The 17,112-nt window shown below is 39.7% G+C and overlaps 2 protein-coding genes across 3 annotated transcripts; one reads left to right on the top strand and one right to left on the bottom strand.

Moving 5' to 3' along the window:
• Window positions 1-159: 159 nt before the first annotated feature.
• On the bottom strand, window positions 160-8,239 carry fbxo15 (F-box protein 15). Of its 2 annotated transcripts, XM_044339849.1 has the most exons (10): window positions 7,822-8,239; window positions 7,619-7,732; window positions 5,689-5,793; window positions 4,848-5,084; window positions 3,136-3,336; window positions 2,882-3,011; window positions 2,647-2,729; window positions 1,701-1,846; window positions 1,166-1,290; window positions 160-739 (listed from the first exon to the last, which is right to left on the bottom strand). In XM_044339849.1, exons 2-10 carry the CDS (start codon window positions 7,717-7,719, stop codon window positions 473-475), a joined length of 1,395 nt encoding a protein of 464 aa, XP_044195784.1. In that variant the 5' UTR covers window positions 7,720-7,732; window positions 7,822-8,239; the 3' UTR covers window positions 160-472. The 2 variants fall into 2 exon arrangements, with proteins under 2 accessions (XP_044195784.1, XP_044195783.1); XM_044339848.1 differs by having other exon boundaries at window positions 7,619-8,238.
• Window positions 8,240-13,394: 5,155 nt separating this feature from the next.
• Window positions 13,395-16,595, top strand: cbln2b (cerebellin 2b precursor). The gene is made up of 4 exons (XM_044339910.1): window positions 13,395-13,705; window positions 14,106-14,649; window positions 15,312-15,431; window positions 15,546-16,595. Exons 2-4 carry the CDS (start codon window positions 14,362-14,364, stop codon window positions 15,741-15,743), a joined length of 606 nt encoding a protein of 201 aa, XP_044195845.1. The 5' UTR covers window positions 13,395-13,705; window positions 14,106-14,361; the 3' UTR covers window positions 15,744-16,595.
• Window positions 16,596-17,112: the final 517 nt, after the last annotated feature.

The raw sequence follows: 17,112 nt of genomic DNA, 5'->3' as shown, positions 1-17,112 counted from the left end.
TTCTTTTTCATCATTCTCTTTTTATGGTGTAAAAATAATACATTGAATACACATGAATTAATTATCAAACAGATTTGCAAATTGAGGAAGTGTGGATGAAACATTATAAAAAGCAACAGACAGGACGACACATCGGTACATTGAAACAGAAAGTAAAGTAAGTAAGTCACAAAAGATTTAATAAATCCATTAAAAATGTATTAATTTATTCAGCATTTAAATGAAAAAGTTAGGCTTTTTGAGCAGAGACCTTGGCTGTTTATACAACATCAATCTCTTTACAAATTGGGGTTATACTGTAAACGTATCAATTAAGTTTAAAATTATATTTAGAAGCATCAGATGATACTGGTGGCACAATCTGTCCTTATAAACAAGGTGTTGTAGATATGCTGATCATATAAAAGCAAAGTCATAGTATCCAACTTAAATGACGAAATACCTCAAAACTTGTTCCAGAAATACCGAAGGCTCAGTAATCTCTACTGAAATGCTTGTTGACTTTGCAAGTAGTGACGTAAACAACTAAACTAATGAGGAAAAACTGCATCTGTTCCTTCATCCAGACAAAATCCATCTTCACCTGACCTTCTGAGTCCTGATAGTGGATTAGGAAGTGCTCACCATCATAGTCATAAGAAGTCAGCATCTTTACCGGCTTCATGGAAACAGGAGAGCTGACACACCAGAAGGGTTTCTTGGATTCATCCAGCAGAGTCAGACTCATGATGCAGCAATTCTGGTAAAAAGTAGAAAAGTAAACCTGTGTCACAACCTCTTTTCTGTGTGGACTATCGCTGTTGTGATTTCATTATAGTTCCAATATACAATATGTATACTAGACAAAGATATCTAAAATCTTTAGGCAGACACACATCTATAATGTTAAGTCAAAACTGCCAAGATTCATGATAAAATGAGAGATTACAACTGTATTCTCCTTAGCCCAGGGGGGAATGGTTTGAGCCTGAATCTGCATTGTAATTCTAAAAATAACTTTTTAATAGGTCTCCGTGATAATCACACACAAAAAAGGCATGTAGTCTCCTTCTGTTGTCTTAGCACTTTCTATAACTTCTCAGCAACATACTTAAGTCGCTTTTGGGCAAGTGTTATACTGTATCTAGTGAAACAAAAGGCACATAGCCTACAGTATATGTAGTACCTCCACTGTTCCCTGCAGGGCCTCACACCTCCAGGGCAGGGTGATGCTGCCTAACAGAGGCGTGTGCTGCGACAAGTTTGTCCTGCTGATGGCAGTCAGTTGGATTAGTCCGTCACAGATCTGAGCTGGCCAAAGAACACACCAGGAAACACGTAAGTCTTCACACTATAATAATTAGGATTTGGGTGTTAGGTCACCTAATTAGTTAACGCTATATGAGGTAAAATATCTAAAGTAAAAAGTTTAGTCATTTCACAGAGTATCTGCAGGTTTTGAAACACTGTGATGTTACCTGGATTTATGAACACTTTAATAACAATTCATGTCTTAGTGAACATAGCTAATAAAGGTTATTTAACTATAAATATGCAGTATGAGAATAAAAAGATAAGACTTAGCATTCATCAAAAAGTTACCACACATTTGAATCTTACTTGCTCTCATTAGAGGCACTAGAGTTTTTAAATAGCTCATACATATTTTGTCAGCATCATTTCACAATGTGACTTAGTGAATATGAGTATAAATAAATTACTTCTCCGGCAGAAGAGCTGGGAGAAGCTTCCGGACATGATCTCCCATGCAGTGTCGTGGAGAACAATGTGTAGTTGGTAACCATGGAGACCATATTCAGGGTCTATGTCATCAAAAGGGGGGTTGTCCATCGGCTCCACATAGGGGCTGGAGGAAAGCAAAAGTAAAAAGGTAAATGAAATGAAGACTGTGGCGAGTGAAGAGAGCATCAAGACATTTCATTAAAAAGGCATTTCAGGGGTTTATTACTTTTGTGGAGTGTAATAATTATGTACTGTAACAGTGTGATCTCACAAGAAGCCAGGAGAGGGGGCTATGTCCACGCTATGCTACAGACTCACAATAAGTGTAACAGTATCTAGTAGGCTATGTAATCCTGAAGATCATTCATTATACCACTCAGATTAAAACTGAAAGTGAATCACCTTCAACTCTACACAGCAGTTGGATTACAATTTATTTTCAAATGCATGGTAATACATTGTGAACACTGTATGATCTAGCCCACTGGTTTTCAATCAAGTGCCATCATGCCCTGTGCATTTACAGATTTAATTCAAAATGAACATTACAGCAGAAAATTTATCCAATTAATCCTCTCTGTTTAAAAGTCTGCTAACACCTGCACTGGGTCTTAATGACTAAAAAAAAAATCACCGGTGGACATACGAGAAGAAGATAGTATAAAAGGCCACAGAATATACTTTATATGAAAATCTGGTATAGTCACATTATCCCCTGTGGTGGTGAAATGCAGGCGCCAGTGATGCTGATGCTTCAAATCTCACCCAGCAGTGTATCATACAGTAGACGGATCAGCTCAGGAGACTCAAACCAATCCTGTCAGTTATCATATCCTTTGAATTTGAGCCCTAACCATCTGATGGTGATACACTGCACGCCATATAAGCATGTGAATAAAAGGCGCCTGTTCAAGTGCAGCCTACCAAACAGAGGATCCCTGGATACTTTTTTCCACCAGTCTGTGGAAGTGGAGGGTAAACATGAGAAAGGCAAGGCAGGGCTGGTCCTGTGAAGAGAGCCATCATTCAAATTAGCCATAGTGCACATTGTTTATATTACTGACAGGTAATGTACCTAAATCACCTATCTCACTTTTCCAGCCTCTATAAAGTAATGAATAATAATTAATAATGCCATGACTGCCTGTGAGGTAATTACCTTCCAGATACCAATGATGAAGCCAGGCTGTAGCAGCTTCAATTCAACCAGTCTGTCCTGGCCAAAGACCTGTGCACTTTTAGTTAGAGTCTCCATGTCTAACTTTGCCATGAGGGACCTCCAGCCAGGTCTAAGGGTGCAAGGAAAGAAAATAGTAGAAGAGAAAAGAGGAGATAGAGATATACATATATAAATATATATATAAATATATGTAGAAAGAGAGGGAGAGAGGACATGGACACTAGCTGTCTTACTTCTTTAAGCCGGGGCAGTTGAGGGCTATCCTCCTGACACCGTGGAGTTGAAGGGTGGAAATCTGCTGGTAGTCGGGCAAGCAGCCTCCGCTCCAGCACAGAGTCACAGACGTCTCGAAGAACTGGGACTGGCTCAGCTCAAATGTGGCCTCACGCCCTGATTTATCAGAGACTGTTAGCTCCCAGGTGACGTGCAAGTTTCTAGAATAAGATAACACAATGCAAAATAACAGCAATAAGATAAGACGGATATTTGAGGTTTTGTAATAAAAGTATATACAATTTTTAATGTGCAGTGTAGTGAAGAGAGACAGATACAATTTATCAACACAAACAATATGGAAACACTTTTTAAATTTGCAAAAAGACTCACTTCATATTCCTTAATAGCCACATGAAGGTACAATTGCAATTGCTGTACATAACTGAAATCTTCTTTACATTTATTTGAATTTAAGACAAACAGTGTTGGTTAAAGCTGAGTCTTATATTTTAAATCATGCAAACTATGAGTTCAATGGCTATTACGTTTCTTTAGACAACAGCAGGGAGTAGTATGAGCTAAGCTCTTCTTGCTAATGAAATGATATGCAACGGATGAAATGAAACCGCAGCTGTTATGATAAATCTCTTGATCCAATTCTGTCTAAACTGTGATTCAGGGCTACCCCGACTGTGATGCAGCCGGTGTCTCGCTGAGGCACCATCCAATATCAATTAAGTGGGGGAACAAAGCTAAAAACTGGAGCAGCCCAGGAGGCCCCAGATGACCCAGGGGACTTCACTCTGCATTGTCTGTATGTGTGATGTCTTGTGAAATGATTATTACCAAGGTAAATCGCATGCTCCTGAATGTCTCTAACAGACAAACCCCCACAGGGAATTGTCTGAGTTGGTGGGAGGAGGGAGGAGGAGGAAGGTGTGCGTGCATGTGTGTGTTGTGGATGAGGGGTTGGGGGGCTAAGTAATTTACTTCAACAATTCAGACAGCCTCTGCAAGGAACACAATTATTTCTACTTCCCCTCTGTACAACAGTGACTGCCACAGAACTCAAAATTGAGTGCTGCACAGCCTCTAATCAGAGGTTATAAAAACACAGCAGAAACCGCGGTGGAGGCGGTGAGGGAGCTTTCCCCTGCGTGCTGGCATCCCCCTGAGCAGACATCGCATTCAGACAGAGACCTCCTTTCTCACCTTTAATAAGAAAGTGTCATTAAGTGCGATATGAAAAACAAACCATGCTTTGTTTTTGATTGCCAGTGGCTTGAACTGTCCTCTAGTCTCTACCCTTGAACTTTCTTGACAGCGAGGGTGGATCTCCTAAGTTTTAGTGCAAACCACAAACAGTGCAGGGATTCCCATGATACCTTACAGAGTTGCTTCCAATTGTAAACAGCTACACATACTGAACAGATGGCAAATGCAGAATATGGTACGGTAGATACAGTACAAAATGATGTCAACCAAAACTAACTATAAAAACACCTCATTTGCAACTGAAATTACCAGAGAAATAATAATCTTTTTCTCACCTCTTGCTCCATAGCTGAGGTGTTCAAATGCTTCAAAATACATGGTAAGCACTTGATTAGCTTAACTCACTAGCAACACTTGTCAAGCTACTCAAGTGTCTGGTAAGGGAAATCATACATCTGAAGTACTTCATCTAAGTGGTTTTCAAAAGCCATTTTTGCCTTGCTCCGTCTCTTACCTGAGGACCCGCTCCGTTTGGCTAGGCAGCCCAGTGTGACGGCTGATGAGTCCAAGATATCTTTTCCACTTATTCATATCACATGTGGCAACAGTCTTGAAGTGCAGCAACTTCCAGAAGCCCACAGCCTGATCCCGACCCTCGAGTGTGGCCATCGTCAACAGCACCTTGTCCATGCGCTCATGTTTCCACTTTTTATTCTTGTTAAACTCTATGTAGATCCTCTTCCACAGAGCACTGCATTGATTGTATTGGTAGGAATAGAAAAATGAAAGAATGCTGTGACTGTAAAAAACTGAAGAAAGTTAACAGACAAATGATTGAACATGTCTAGCGCGTCAATTTTTCAACATTTTCAACTTGCGCAGACATGTCGATTTCACACTGCCCTAGGAGAATTAACTCACATCTTTGACTTTATATGTAATCACGCCACCTCTAAAATTCACTTTGCATTCTGTCGGAACAGATGCACAGTAAAAACATTGAAGTTGTGGGCAGAAAATCTAAAACAATGAGTTAAAAGACACTGAAACAATCTGTAGAGCTGAGGGGAACTGCTGAGTTGAGTGTTTATTTCCTATTAGTTCATCACTGCAAGTGACCACTTTCACATACAATAACCCATGTGATCCATTGTTAATATAAAAATATTTATAAAAACAGCTTTAAGAAAATAAGACTTTAAGGATTAAAATATAGACAAAAAAACGTAACAAATTCCCCGACTTGTAAGAAAGCTGTCTTTACTTACTGTTCGATTGGATTCCTAACATATTCATGTCTATTATGTACAGCATGTGTATGTGTGTTGCATTAATAAGACCTGGATGATACTCACTTATCATTGGCAAGCTGATAGAAGAGCTTATTGACGTGACTGATGCTGAAAAGAGCGGAGGCATCCAGGTATGACAGAATCTTAATCAGGATCTCAGATGGCATTCTACGGAAAAGGTAATTAAATATTACTACAAGGAAGTGACACCAGTGTTTTCATGCCACCTGTTGTTCTGCAGTTCTTTGGAGGCACCGGAGTATGAGACAAATATGCTCTCAACAGACTACTTGACATTTCTATCATACACGTCTGGCAGTAAATGACCCGTGTCAATGTTCCTATTTAGCAGATCTAATATAAAACAAACACAGTATAATGAATGAATGAATAAAATCTTTATTAAATCTACCTGCATGGTTGGGTGTGCTAAAATACAAACAAATAGCACTTTTTTTAAAAAAAAAATTGACACATTGTCCTCTAACATTCTTCCACATTCTTCTCTTATCTGTTATTGAGAAATGTTGATCAGGTTTGTCTGGTTGCACCTGTCCTGGTTAACGGTGTCAATCCATCAATTAAATCACTTCAGTGAGTAATCGTTTTCCCATTACCTGCCTGCTCAATCACTGACATTCCACTGCATACTAACAAGCAGATGAAACAACTTCAAAAAGGCAACACTAAATTAATAAATCATCTTTGGTGTAGTTTTAATAACTGGAATGTTAGATGTTACATTTAAGCTTTAAAGTACAAATGACTTAAATTGTTAACCTTTACTAGACATTTGGAGCTGTCAACATAGAGATATTTAACTTTTAGCATTTCTATGAGTGTGAAAAGGAAAACGATAGCTCACGAGTTTATTATCCACAATATTTCCAGTAAACTACCACATAAACATGATATTGTGTGCATTTTAAACCAGTGTGCCTCATAACATTTTAAGACTCACCTTTTCAGTTCTAAAATCAAAGTTCAAACTCAAACCCAGGTCAGCTATGATTTCATTCAATTTCAAGGCCAGAGAATGCCTCATGATGATCATTTACAGGCTTCTTAATATCTCTACACCATGCTGTATTTATTAAATGATTACAAATAAAGAATGCTGTATAATTACATCTAAACCGGAGCTGACGTGGCTTAAATTAGTCAATTAATTAATTAGTGCATCAACAGAACAGTTATCACCAGCAACTTTGATAACGGACTAATTGTTTGAGTCAATTATTAGATAAAAATGTCAAACAAGCTTCTCAAATGTGAGGATTTGCTGCTTATCTCTTTGTTATGTCACTGTAAACTGAATATCTGTAAACAAAACAAGCAGTTTGAACCTTTCACTCTTGGCTCTGGTAAAATGTGACACACATTCTTAATGGTTAATTGAGCAATTATAGAGAGAAAACTGAATAAATATGATGAAAATAATCAATAGTTACAGCTTTAATCTAAACTACAAATTTGATACAGCAATGATTTAGACACATCCTTCCAGAAAACTGTAGCCAGTAAAAAGTCTATTGAGGTCTTATTACATAAAACTGCAAAAGTACTTTTTAAAGTGCATAAAACAAAAGCCTTGCTAAATGTGATTTTGTTTTTACTTCATTACATTGCTAAGCAGTTTCCATTTAAGAAATGACAGAAAATGATTTGGTAGAAATGGATATATAGTGAGTAAAGTGATGCTGACTTGTACTGTAACTACTGCCTAACCTGGTGTGTCCTTTGATGCTTTTAGTGCTCACATTCACTTGGGAAGGAATCAGATTGCTTAATTTGAACATGTAGTCAAGTGTCTTAGTTACATCTGTATTGATTTTTGCTGTGCTTCTGTTGTGTTTTGCTGCAAACACGGTCTATAAATCTCTTTACGTACAGGGCAACAAAACCCTCACTTGCCACACTCTCTGAACACAGTCTGGCTGAAGTGCTTGAATGCCACGCAGGTGAAAAATGCGAGCATGTTCTGACATATTACCTTTCCATATAGTTGAGAGTGGATGCTGGAGATGATTTGTCAGCTCTTTTGGCCGTCCTCACTGGCCGTACTCTGGGAATGATTGCTTTTCGCGTTTCCATTTGTTTCACTAGTCTTGATCCCGTTGAGACAAATATGAGTAAGGAAGGTTTAAGGCCACGTAACGACGACGTTTTAATATTAACGAACGTAAAGTAACTTACGGAATGGGGAACCTTCACGACGTAAACTCCGTAAATACACAAAATGAAAACCTTTTTATAGCTGTTCCTCTGTTATTGAATATCTGCCCTAACTGTCCGGACTGTCCGCGTCCCGTCGCCATAGTTACATGAGCTGAAAAGAGTCTTCCGGTGGGGAGTGTCAACGTTTGCCTCTAGTAACTGTTCATTTGAATCGAATTAAAACAGATTAAATTAAATTAATATTGGGCTTGTTGTTGTTGTTTGCTTGAATGTTTGCCAAGTTGTCTCTCGCTGTCTGTCGCTCTTTTTTAGGGTTGTGAAAGGTGCTGAGTTAACTAGGCTTCACTGAAGGGTGCAATTTAGTATTGCAGTTACATAAAGCTGGAGTCTTTCAATAGAAACTTTTTTTTTAAAAAAAAGTATGTAGTCAGTAGCATGGGTCAAATAGTTCAAATTCCAAAAAAAAAAAAAAAACACTGGATCCTTAACTTCCCATAATGCAACTGAATTGTGTCTGCCCGACCCTCCCTGCCTGGTAAATGCCCTCATCTTTCAAATTCCACAACCACAGTTTGTAACAGCTTTTATGACATTACCCTGGTTATATTTTTTATCTTAGAAAACTCCCTTCAGAGCTACAAAAGACATTATACAACTGCTTTCACAGATTGAGCAGACTGAGTGGGACTGTACTCCCTATGGCAAGTTAAAAGTAAATCATTGTGTTTTCGTTACATTAAAATGAGTCCTTTTTATCCACATAGGGGTTCTCTATGTAGATAATTCACTTTCATTCACTTTGTTGCAATCTGCAACCTCACTAATAGATGCCACTAAATTGTACATGCTGCACCTTCAACTGATCTTTTTTTGTTAAATCAGTGCAGTGTCCCTTTGAACTGATATTTCGATGCATATAAGAAGAGTGAAACCATACATGAACAGTACGTAACCTACTGTTTATGAATATAATTAGAACTATCCACTATATGCTACACAGTGCAAGAAATATTCAGATCCTTTACTTGGGAAAAAATAGTTATATAAAAATGTTAAAATCACTCCTCACTTTCTAAATATACAGAAATACTTCATTACAAGTAAAAATCCTACATTTAAAATTCTTATATTTAGTTGTTTGGTTTGGTTTTACTGCGATAAAAGTACAAAAGTATTATTGGCTGAATGTACATACAGTATAAAGCAGTAACAGTACTTCTGATGCTGAATGGCTCCTCTCACAGAAGGAAGAAAGAGGCACAGAAGAGGGATTGCTCTTCTATGCTGGACAGATATGCAACTGATGCTGTGTGTACAGAATAGATCAAATTAACAATAGTAAAATTACAATGACAGAAAAGCAGACTGACAATATTACAGACGTATTGCAAACATATACTGCATGAAAAATTTCAATCCACATTGAGCAACTTGACTTGAGACACATGATTTCCTCTCCACCATGAAGACTTTTTAAGAGGACAGACTACAGATACGCGTGAGAGGCAAACCTCAAGGACACCATACACAAAGAGGGGGAGAGAGACAATGACATCATTCACACAAAGGGAGAGAGAGACGAGAGGGGAGGCCAAAAGCACTGAAAAACCAAAAGGAGAAAGAGAGATCCCAGGATGGTTGATGGTCCAGAACAGAAGAGCCTCAGTACTGAAAAAAGAGGACAAGGGAGGAGAAAAACATGGAGAGAGTGGGAGAAGAGAGAGAGATAGATACACAGTATGGATGCTCATGGGTTTGTGGCTGTTCAACAACAAACAAACAAATTGCCCTCTGAAATGTAGAGGAGTAGAAATAAAAAGTTGCATGAAATAGAGACACCCAAGTAAAGAACAAGCACTTCAAATTTGTGACATATTACATATTGTCCTATATTTGTTATCCTGAGAAAAGCTTTCTGGAAAACCTTGGTGTGTGTAATCCAGGATCTGAACTGCTCAAACATTTTGTCCCTGAATCTGTCAGTTGGCTCTCCATCTCAACGCCCTCTCCCCACTGGGTTGCACTCGGGCTGGAGTGGTGTCACCTGCAGACTCAACCTGGTATGTAGTTAGGACAGTCTTGACGATGTGATGAGGGAACGGGGACCAGCTGAGCCACCAGACGAACAATATATTGCCGGAGGATGTGTGGAGAGACAGACAAAGCTCTGTCCAACATGGCTCTTGGGCCAAGAACCTGCTCCAATGTGCCCACAACCATCATAGCCTTGTTGTATAGAGTGGTGAGCTTGGTGCCAGTCTGGGCATCAGCTCTTTCCAGCTTGAAGTATGGATTTGGGTCCATTATCTCTCCAAAGTAATCCACAAACCTTGCAGTCCTTTGGAGAAGTTACAGATAATGGTGGATGTGTGCTCGAAGCAGTAGTCGAAAACGGACACGACAGACAAGGTGTGTACTCAGAGTGAATCTGCGCAAACTGATAGAATTGGCATTAGTTGGACCAGAAACTATAGATTGTGAATGCTATGACAATCAGCCCTGTGACACGACATCACTGTCAGATTTTATTCTTCTTTTTTTTCTGGTCAGAACTGATTGATTGACAGGTTGTGATGGTAGTAGTAATAGTCGTAGTCATACTGGGCGTAGTAGTAGAAGTTGTATTGTTCAGACAGTGGCCCAATATAAAACTTCACAATTCACTTGAGTGATTGTGTGCTGTAAATCGAATTATATAAGAGAATCAGAAATGTCAAGTCAAGCAGCCATCTTAAAGGCTGCCCCACCACAGATTGGTGGTGTGCTTTTGGTTATTTGGTTATTTTGACCTGAGATCTGTCACATCTGTGTGACATTCAAAAGCAAACTGAAAACATTACTATTTTGTCAGGGTTATGATTAGTTTGTGTATATCTTTATCTGCGGGTTGGATGTGGGTTCTGGGTAATTGCACATGTATTTTAATGCAAAGCACACTGAGTTCACTTGTACTGAAACATGCTATATACTGTAAATACAATTGCCTTGCATTGCTTTATTATTTATCATTTCTAGGATCCCCACTAGGTTCTGCTGATGCTGCTGCTAGTTTTCACAGGGTCATTAATAAGAAAAAAAATTGTTAAAACATGACCAAATTATTCATGACCCAGCTGAATATATAAATGTTTGTCACCTCTGTTTCCACTGGGCCTTGAAGGTTGGGCAGGTTTACCAGTTGTAACACTCTGAATTTAAAAAGCTAATCAGGAACTGGTTCAGCTAAACACTCTATATACTATTATATTAACAAATGAATAAATATACAGATTTGGGGAGCCTTTAGTGGTAATTGTCAAATATTTAAAGGTATTTTAGGTGTCAGATGTACATTAAATTCTGGTAAATAAAAATTCCCAAGTACGAACAGTAAAACTGATGCAAATATTGTCTTCATCTTGTTGCAACACAAACTAATTAATTGTGTATCACTTGGTGTAAGTCTCATTTGAGGCATTTTCCCACAAAACTCTTACCCCAACCCAAACCATAACCTTGTTCAAGAATGAAGTCTTAACCCTTAAATGCAGTTTGTGTAGCCTACCTTGTAGAAACCAGTTTTTAGACCCCAAATGGAACTGAATGAACACATTTATTGTGCCCCGCAACATGATTAATACACCTATTCACACACACAAAGTAATACTGGTTACTGTAAGCTCTAGTGGGCACAGTGTAGTCTACTGTAACCTTTCCCTGGGTTAGCAATATAACTCCTCATCAGGGTGTTAGCCCAGCACTAGCTGGGGAGGAATTGGTAAGATTGATGTTATTTGTCTCCTCACACATGCTAAGATAGAGGTCACATCTTCCTGATGTAAGACAAGAGATACAACACAATCTCCCTCCCTCCCTCTCTCTCAAAGGTTTCTTTAAGAGAGAGAGCTCCCGGTTGAACTTGTTTGAGACTCTGACCTCATTTCAAATATGAAGATACAGAGACATTTATAGCTGCACACAGACAGATGGACAGAAGACGGATAGGAATACAAATGCAATACAAAAGTGGGTATTTCAGACCTCATGAAGCATATGGTGGTTTGAGTACACAGAGGGCTAATTGCTGTGGACATCCTCTGATTTTGATGATGTTTTATCCTTAGTATTTGGAATGGAAGTACTGATCAAATAATAGACAAATAACATTAGATACAAAATCCCTGAGGAAATGATCAGAATAGACAGCATATTACCCCTATGTGGACTTGCTTCCTTGTAAACAATGCACAATCAAACGTAAGTCATCAGGAGAATTGTAATGTATAGAATTTGTATAGAAAACCACAAAACCAACCAGACTGAGGCTGAGTCCTTTTCCTTGCAAAAACAGATGGCTCGCTTTTAAGACCCATCACGTAATCGACCTCCCCGTTCCTGGAAGCCAGTAGGCTCTGCTGGCTGTCAGGGAAAATAACCATAACACTGTTGTCAGTCTAGCCGACCAGCTTGTCTGATGGAAGTGAAGTCCCCTTTTAGGGCAACGACAGCCCCTGGTATGGTAATGCCATGTAGGCCACATCCCTTTTCCTTGCATGTCCCCCCATACTTGACATTTGATGTTTTCTGTAGCTCTGTGTCCTTCTGAAGGCCTGGGGTCAGTTGTGGCTCTTGGATACCTGATGTCACTCTTCCGCATGGTTTGTCAGTCATCTCTGACAGTGCAATGTTTTTCAAATGGGATTGAGAAAGGGGGAAGGATGATTAAGTTTAAAATAATGTACTTTTTTTGTACTGCAAGTCATGTGGATCATTATACAAGGACATTGTGCAGCTGGTAGACAGTTAAGATATGTTCTGGGTATTTCTGTCAAGGCTTTTAATGCTTATTCAAAGTAACATTCAGTACCGTTAAGTAGAATGTTTGGTTTTGTCTTCTCCTCCTATCTATTTGCTTGCATGTATTAAGATTACAGTCCTGTTGAAAAGAAATCCACTTTTTTCCTTCTACTTTTTATTTGAGCTTATGAAGTTAAAGACAGTCTGTACCGACCTCCCCCTCTAAATATGAGCTCAATGCATAATGTAGCCAGTTAGCATATCTTTCAGTAGGGAAAATGACAGCTCATTAAAGGTCTAACGTGAGGGTTCACCACTTCTGAAGCCCACTCAGACTCTTCAGAGGTATGGAGCACTGATAGGGACCCTCTACACAGCTCTTCAAAGGATGATGACATGTCAGGAATTGAAAAGAAAGGCTAAGGGTGGTACAGAGAGGTGCGGGTCATTCTCTGTGAAGTGTGCATTTTCTGAAGTGTCACCTGCTTTCAACCTGCTCATGGGGTGTTTGTTAAGTGTGATGTGCAAGTGAAATAATTCGCTGATATGCCAGTATACAACCATTAATAAAACAGCAAAGCAGATGCCACAAAAAGTGTATTAATTTAATCACTTTTATGCTTTGATATATCTATGTCACTCTGAAAAACACACTCTGCACAAGTAAAATCTGCCACTGGATGGCGCACAAGTATCTTTATTGGACTCATAAAAATGTTCCTTTAAGTCTCAAATTAGTAATATATACATGAATGCTGAATGTACCGTGCAACAGCAAGGTTATCCGCTGCAGCCCCCTTCATTTCGGATTAATCAGGGAGAGACATGAGAAACCCACAGCATATAAATGACAGACATTGAGAGCGAGTGATCTCTGCCGTCCTGAGGGGCCCCTGAGCTCACAGCATTGAACTGATTAATATGTAAACAAACATTAGTCCACGCATGTGCTCTTAATTGTGGGATACTTCTGAGGAGTCCTGTTGCAGTGGCTACACACAAAGAATGGGCGTGAGTTGTCCCTCGAAAGGAAGCCCAAAGACTCTTGGTTTTTTGCACCAGCGATCTAAGTGCTCATTTCAGTCTGCGAGAGACAGAGAGCATACCAGCGCGATGGAGAGCACAGGTAGGTCGTGATTTACCTTTCTCTCAACATAAATGTCTGCAAAGTGCTTTTTTACCTTAATTATACACTAAAACGAGGGTCGAATGAACTGTATCATGATTTTCCAAGGATATTATAATTGTTACAAAGTGTTGAGGCGCTGAGTTCTATTAGGAAACACTCAGTATGCAGTACTGAGTTGGTTTTATCAACAACAGACGATTAGAAAATGAGCATTTATCTATACAATGTGATTATTTACAATTTGGTATTTGCGGACAACTGCTGGCTTTTTCATTTTACGCGCGTTAGCCATTTTACGCACGTAGATTTTACTTAAGTATAATGAGTAAACTATATTAAAATCGTATTCTACCACTGTCTGACATGAATACTCTCATTCTTTCTCTCAAATCATCAGGATTTACAGCACTTGTCTGAATACTCTCCCAAAATCAACTAAGACGCACAGGAGGGAGGGGAGTCACAGCCGGAGAGAGTCTGAGTGCGTCTGTGTGTCAGAAGGTGTTTGAGAGAGTGAGGGAGCATCACAGATAGAGGAAGAGAGAGAGGGGGAAAGAGAGAAGGGACTAAGTCTGGACCAGGTGATCGAGTACTAACAAACCTCCAAGGGGCTGCCGGGTTGTATCAGTGTGCACAGGATCAGCGATCCGACCATGGTGCCAGCGCGCTGCCCGGGACCCTGTGCCATCCTGGCACTGGCCCTCCTCTTGGGATGCGGCGTGGCTTTCTGCCTCGGCCAGAACGATACGGAGCCCATCGTGCTTGAAGGGAAGTGTCTTGTGGTGTGCGACTCCAACCCTTCTTCGGACGGAGCGGTCACCTCCTCACTTGGCATATCAGTCCGCTCTGCTGGGGCAAAGGTGGCGTTTTCCGCTGTGCGTGGAACCAACCATGAGCCGTCAGAGATGAGCAACACGTCTATGACCATCTATTTTGACCAGGTCAGATGTCCACTGAATTAAACACTAACACAGTCCATCAATAGTCGAATATGAATCCTATTTGGACCAATATCTTAGCTCCATTACTATTTTTCTCTTTGTTGCTTTTATTCTCTCTACACCATATAATCTGTCTAATTGCCGTGGGCGTGTAGAAGTTGTTTAAGATGATGTTTCATTGATTTCATATCACCACTCGGGCTCTGTGTAATCTGAGCCCCAAATATCCATGACCTAAAGAACACAATGCTGTTTTCCTTTGAAAGGGTTCATTTAATCTTGTGCGTAATCGGCGTGTTTTGGAGATGCGCTGCCAAAACGAATGATCATCCTTGCAGGATCCTTTTATCACATATGCGTTTTGGGCCTCGGCCGAATTTACATGTGCATTGTGTTGCTTTTGGTTGGATGTTCCAATAAGTTTTTCCGGCTGAAGTCTTTGGACAGCGGCCTGTTATACGCATCAAACTGGGAACCATCCCAAACTGTATCTGAGTGCACATTTGGCATAGACTACCAGGGTATGACTGATACGTCGCTCTGTAGTCACCATGCGTAGCAGGGACACACAATACATTACCAGCTGTTATGTTAAGTGAAGCATGCACATGAAAAAAAAAAACATAAAGCGCTTTCTCATTGTGCGCCCTTTTTGGTCACAGGTTTTAGTGAACATCGGCAACCATTTCGATCTCAAAGCAAGTGTTTTCCAGGCTCCAAGGAGGGGAATATATAGTTTCAGCTTTCACGTGGTGAAGGTCTACAACAGACAAACCATTCAGGTGAGCCATTATCAAATAGTTGGTCTATACATTCAGCAGTTAATAGGTGACATTTCAGTGCACGGTCGGATAAACATCAACAAACTACAAGCTTGTGTCTCCCCTTCCCTGCAGGTGAACCTGATGCAAAATGATTACCCGGTTATATCAGCATTCGCTGGTGACCAGGACGTTACAAGAGAGGCGGCCAGTAACGGAGTACTGCTGATGGTTGAACGGGAGGACCGCGTCTATCTGAAGCTGGAACGGGGCACCTTAATGGGCGGATGGAAATACTCCACCTTCTCAGGCTTTCTAGTCTTTCCTCTATAATCTAATAATCTGCGATGATCCAAGTCGCACGGGACTCTGCTTAGGTCGAGGAACAAAAAATAACATGCCATTTATTTTTAACTTAAATAACTGTCAGCCAAGGAAGCCGACGAATATCTGTATACCTACACTCGTCCACTATCTAGTCAAATATGAACGTTTCCTTGGAGTTTTCATATATTCAAATCCATCAGTCAACTTTAACGCAATCTGGATGATTAAACGTATTGATCGGCCACTGGCGTGTGCTTGTCGGGTATGTGGATTTTTCTTGCTTGGAAAACAAAACTTTGCCAACAGACAAACGGGTGTACCTGGGCAAAATGGACAATGGAGAAGATGAGAAGTGGAGGAACTGATGTCCTGGACAGGCCGAGTGTGTTATGCTCTATTTTATGTTTGTATAGCCTTAAAGAATATACGATTTCCGTCCAAGTGAAGTATATGGAATTATGGACATCCAGAGAAGAAATGGTTTCACGCCCAAGGCATTTTTTTGCACGAATGGAAGTTTTTCCTTTATGTTTTGTGCTGTCAATGGTGTTGCGTTTGGATGCTGAACATATTGAAAATAAGCCAAATGTAGGCCGCCGACGAGTTTATTAAAAGAGAAAAAAGGCGACATATTTCAGCCACCGGAGACGACTTAGAGCCCTTTTATTAAAAATGATTATATAATTTATAAAGTACATATTCACATTATTGTGTGTTCTACATTTCGGAATCTGCGTAGCTTTGACTGATTTAATGTTCAGTGACGTTGCTCACCAAATGTACATTGTGGAAATAATAGAAGAATCCCTATATATGTCCCGCTTAATAAAAGATATTGTATTGTATAGGCTAAGCGCATTTATCACTACTTTTTATTCATATGACTTTGCATTTAAAGGGAAAGGAGTGAAGAAGAAAAATGTTTGTTTATTAGAGGTGAGACTTTTTAGATAAAGTCAGACAAGCCCAAAGGTCTCAACAGAAAGCACACAGTGGTAACTGACCAGCTCGCTTTAGTCGCTGTCCGAGGTGCTGAAATGCACTGCCTGACTCCTTTTTCAAAAAAAGTCTGGCAGTAACACTTGTAGCTGGTTAAAAATAAATATTACTAACTAGAAACTGTATTTTTTAAAGAAATACTGATAAAGAAAGGAATTATTTTTAAGGAAATCAAGTTTAATATGATGTTTAGAACGCCTTTCTTGTTGTTGCTGATTAGCAACTGTGATAATCTTGCTGGAACTGAAACACATTCATTAATACTCTCGTGACTGGAACAAGAACAGCAAAGCCTTGCTGAGCATCAAGTTACACGACAACACGGCTATACATTGGCGCGCATTTACGCAGCGTACGAAAAAAGAAACCTTGCGTA

This window comes from Thunnus albacares, chromosome 21 (genome assembly GCF_914725855.1).
Source record: "Thunnus albacares chromosome 21, fThuAlb1.1, whole genome shotgun sequence".
NCBI lineage: Eukaryota > Metazoa > Chordata > Actinopteri > Scombriformes > Scombridae > Thunnus > Thunnus albacares.
Note: the sequence above shows the minus strand (reverse complement) of the source record. Positions and strands in the feature narration are given on the sequence as shown.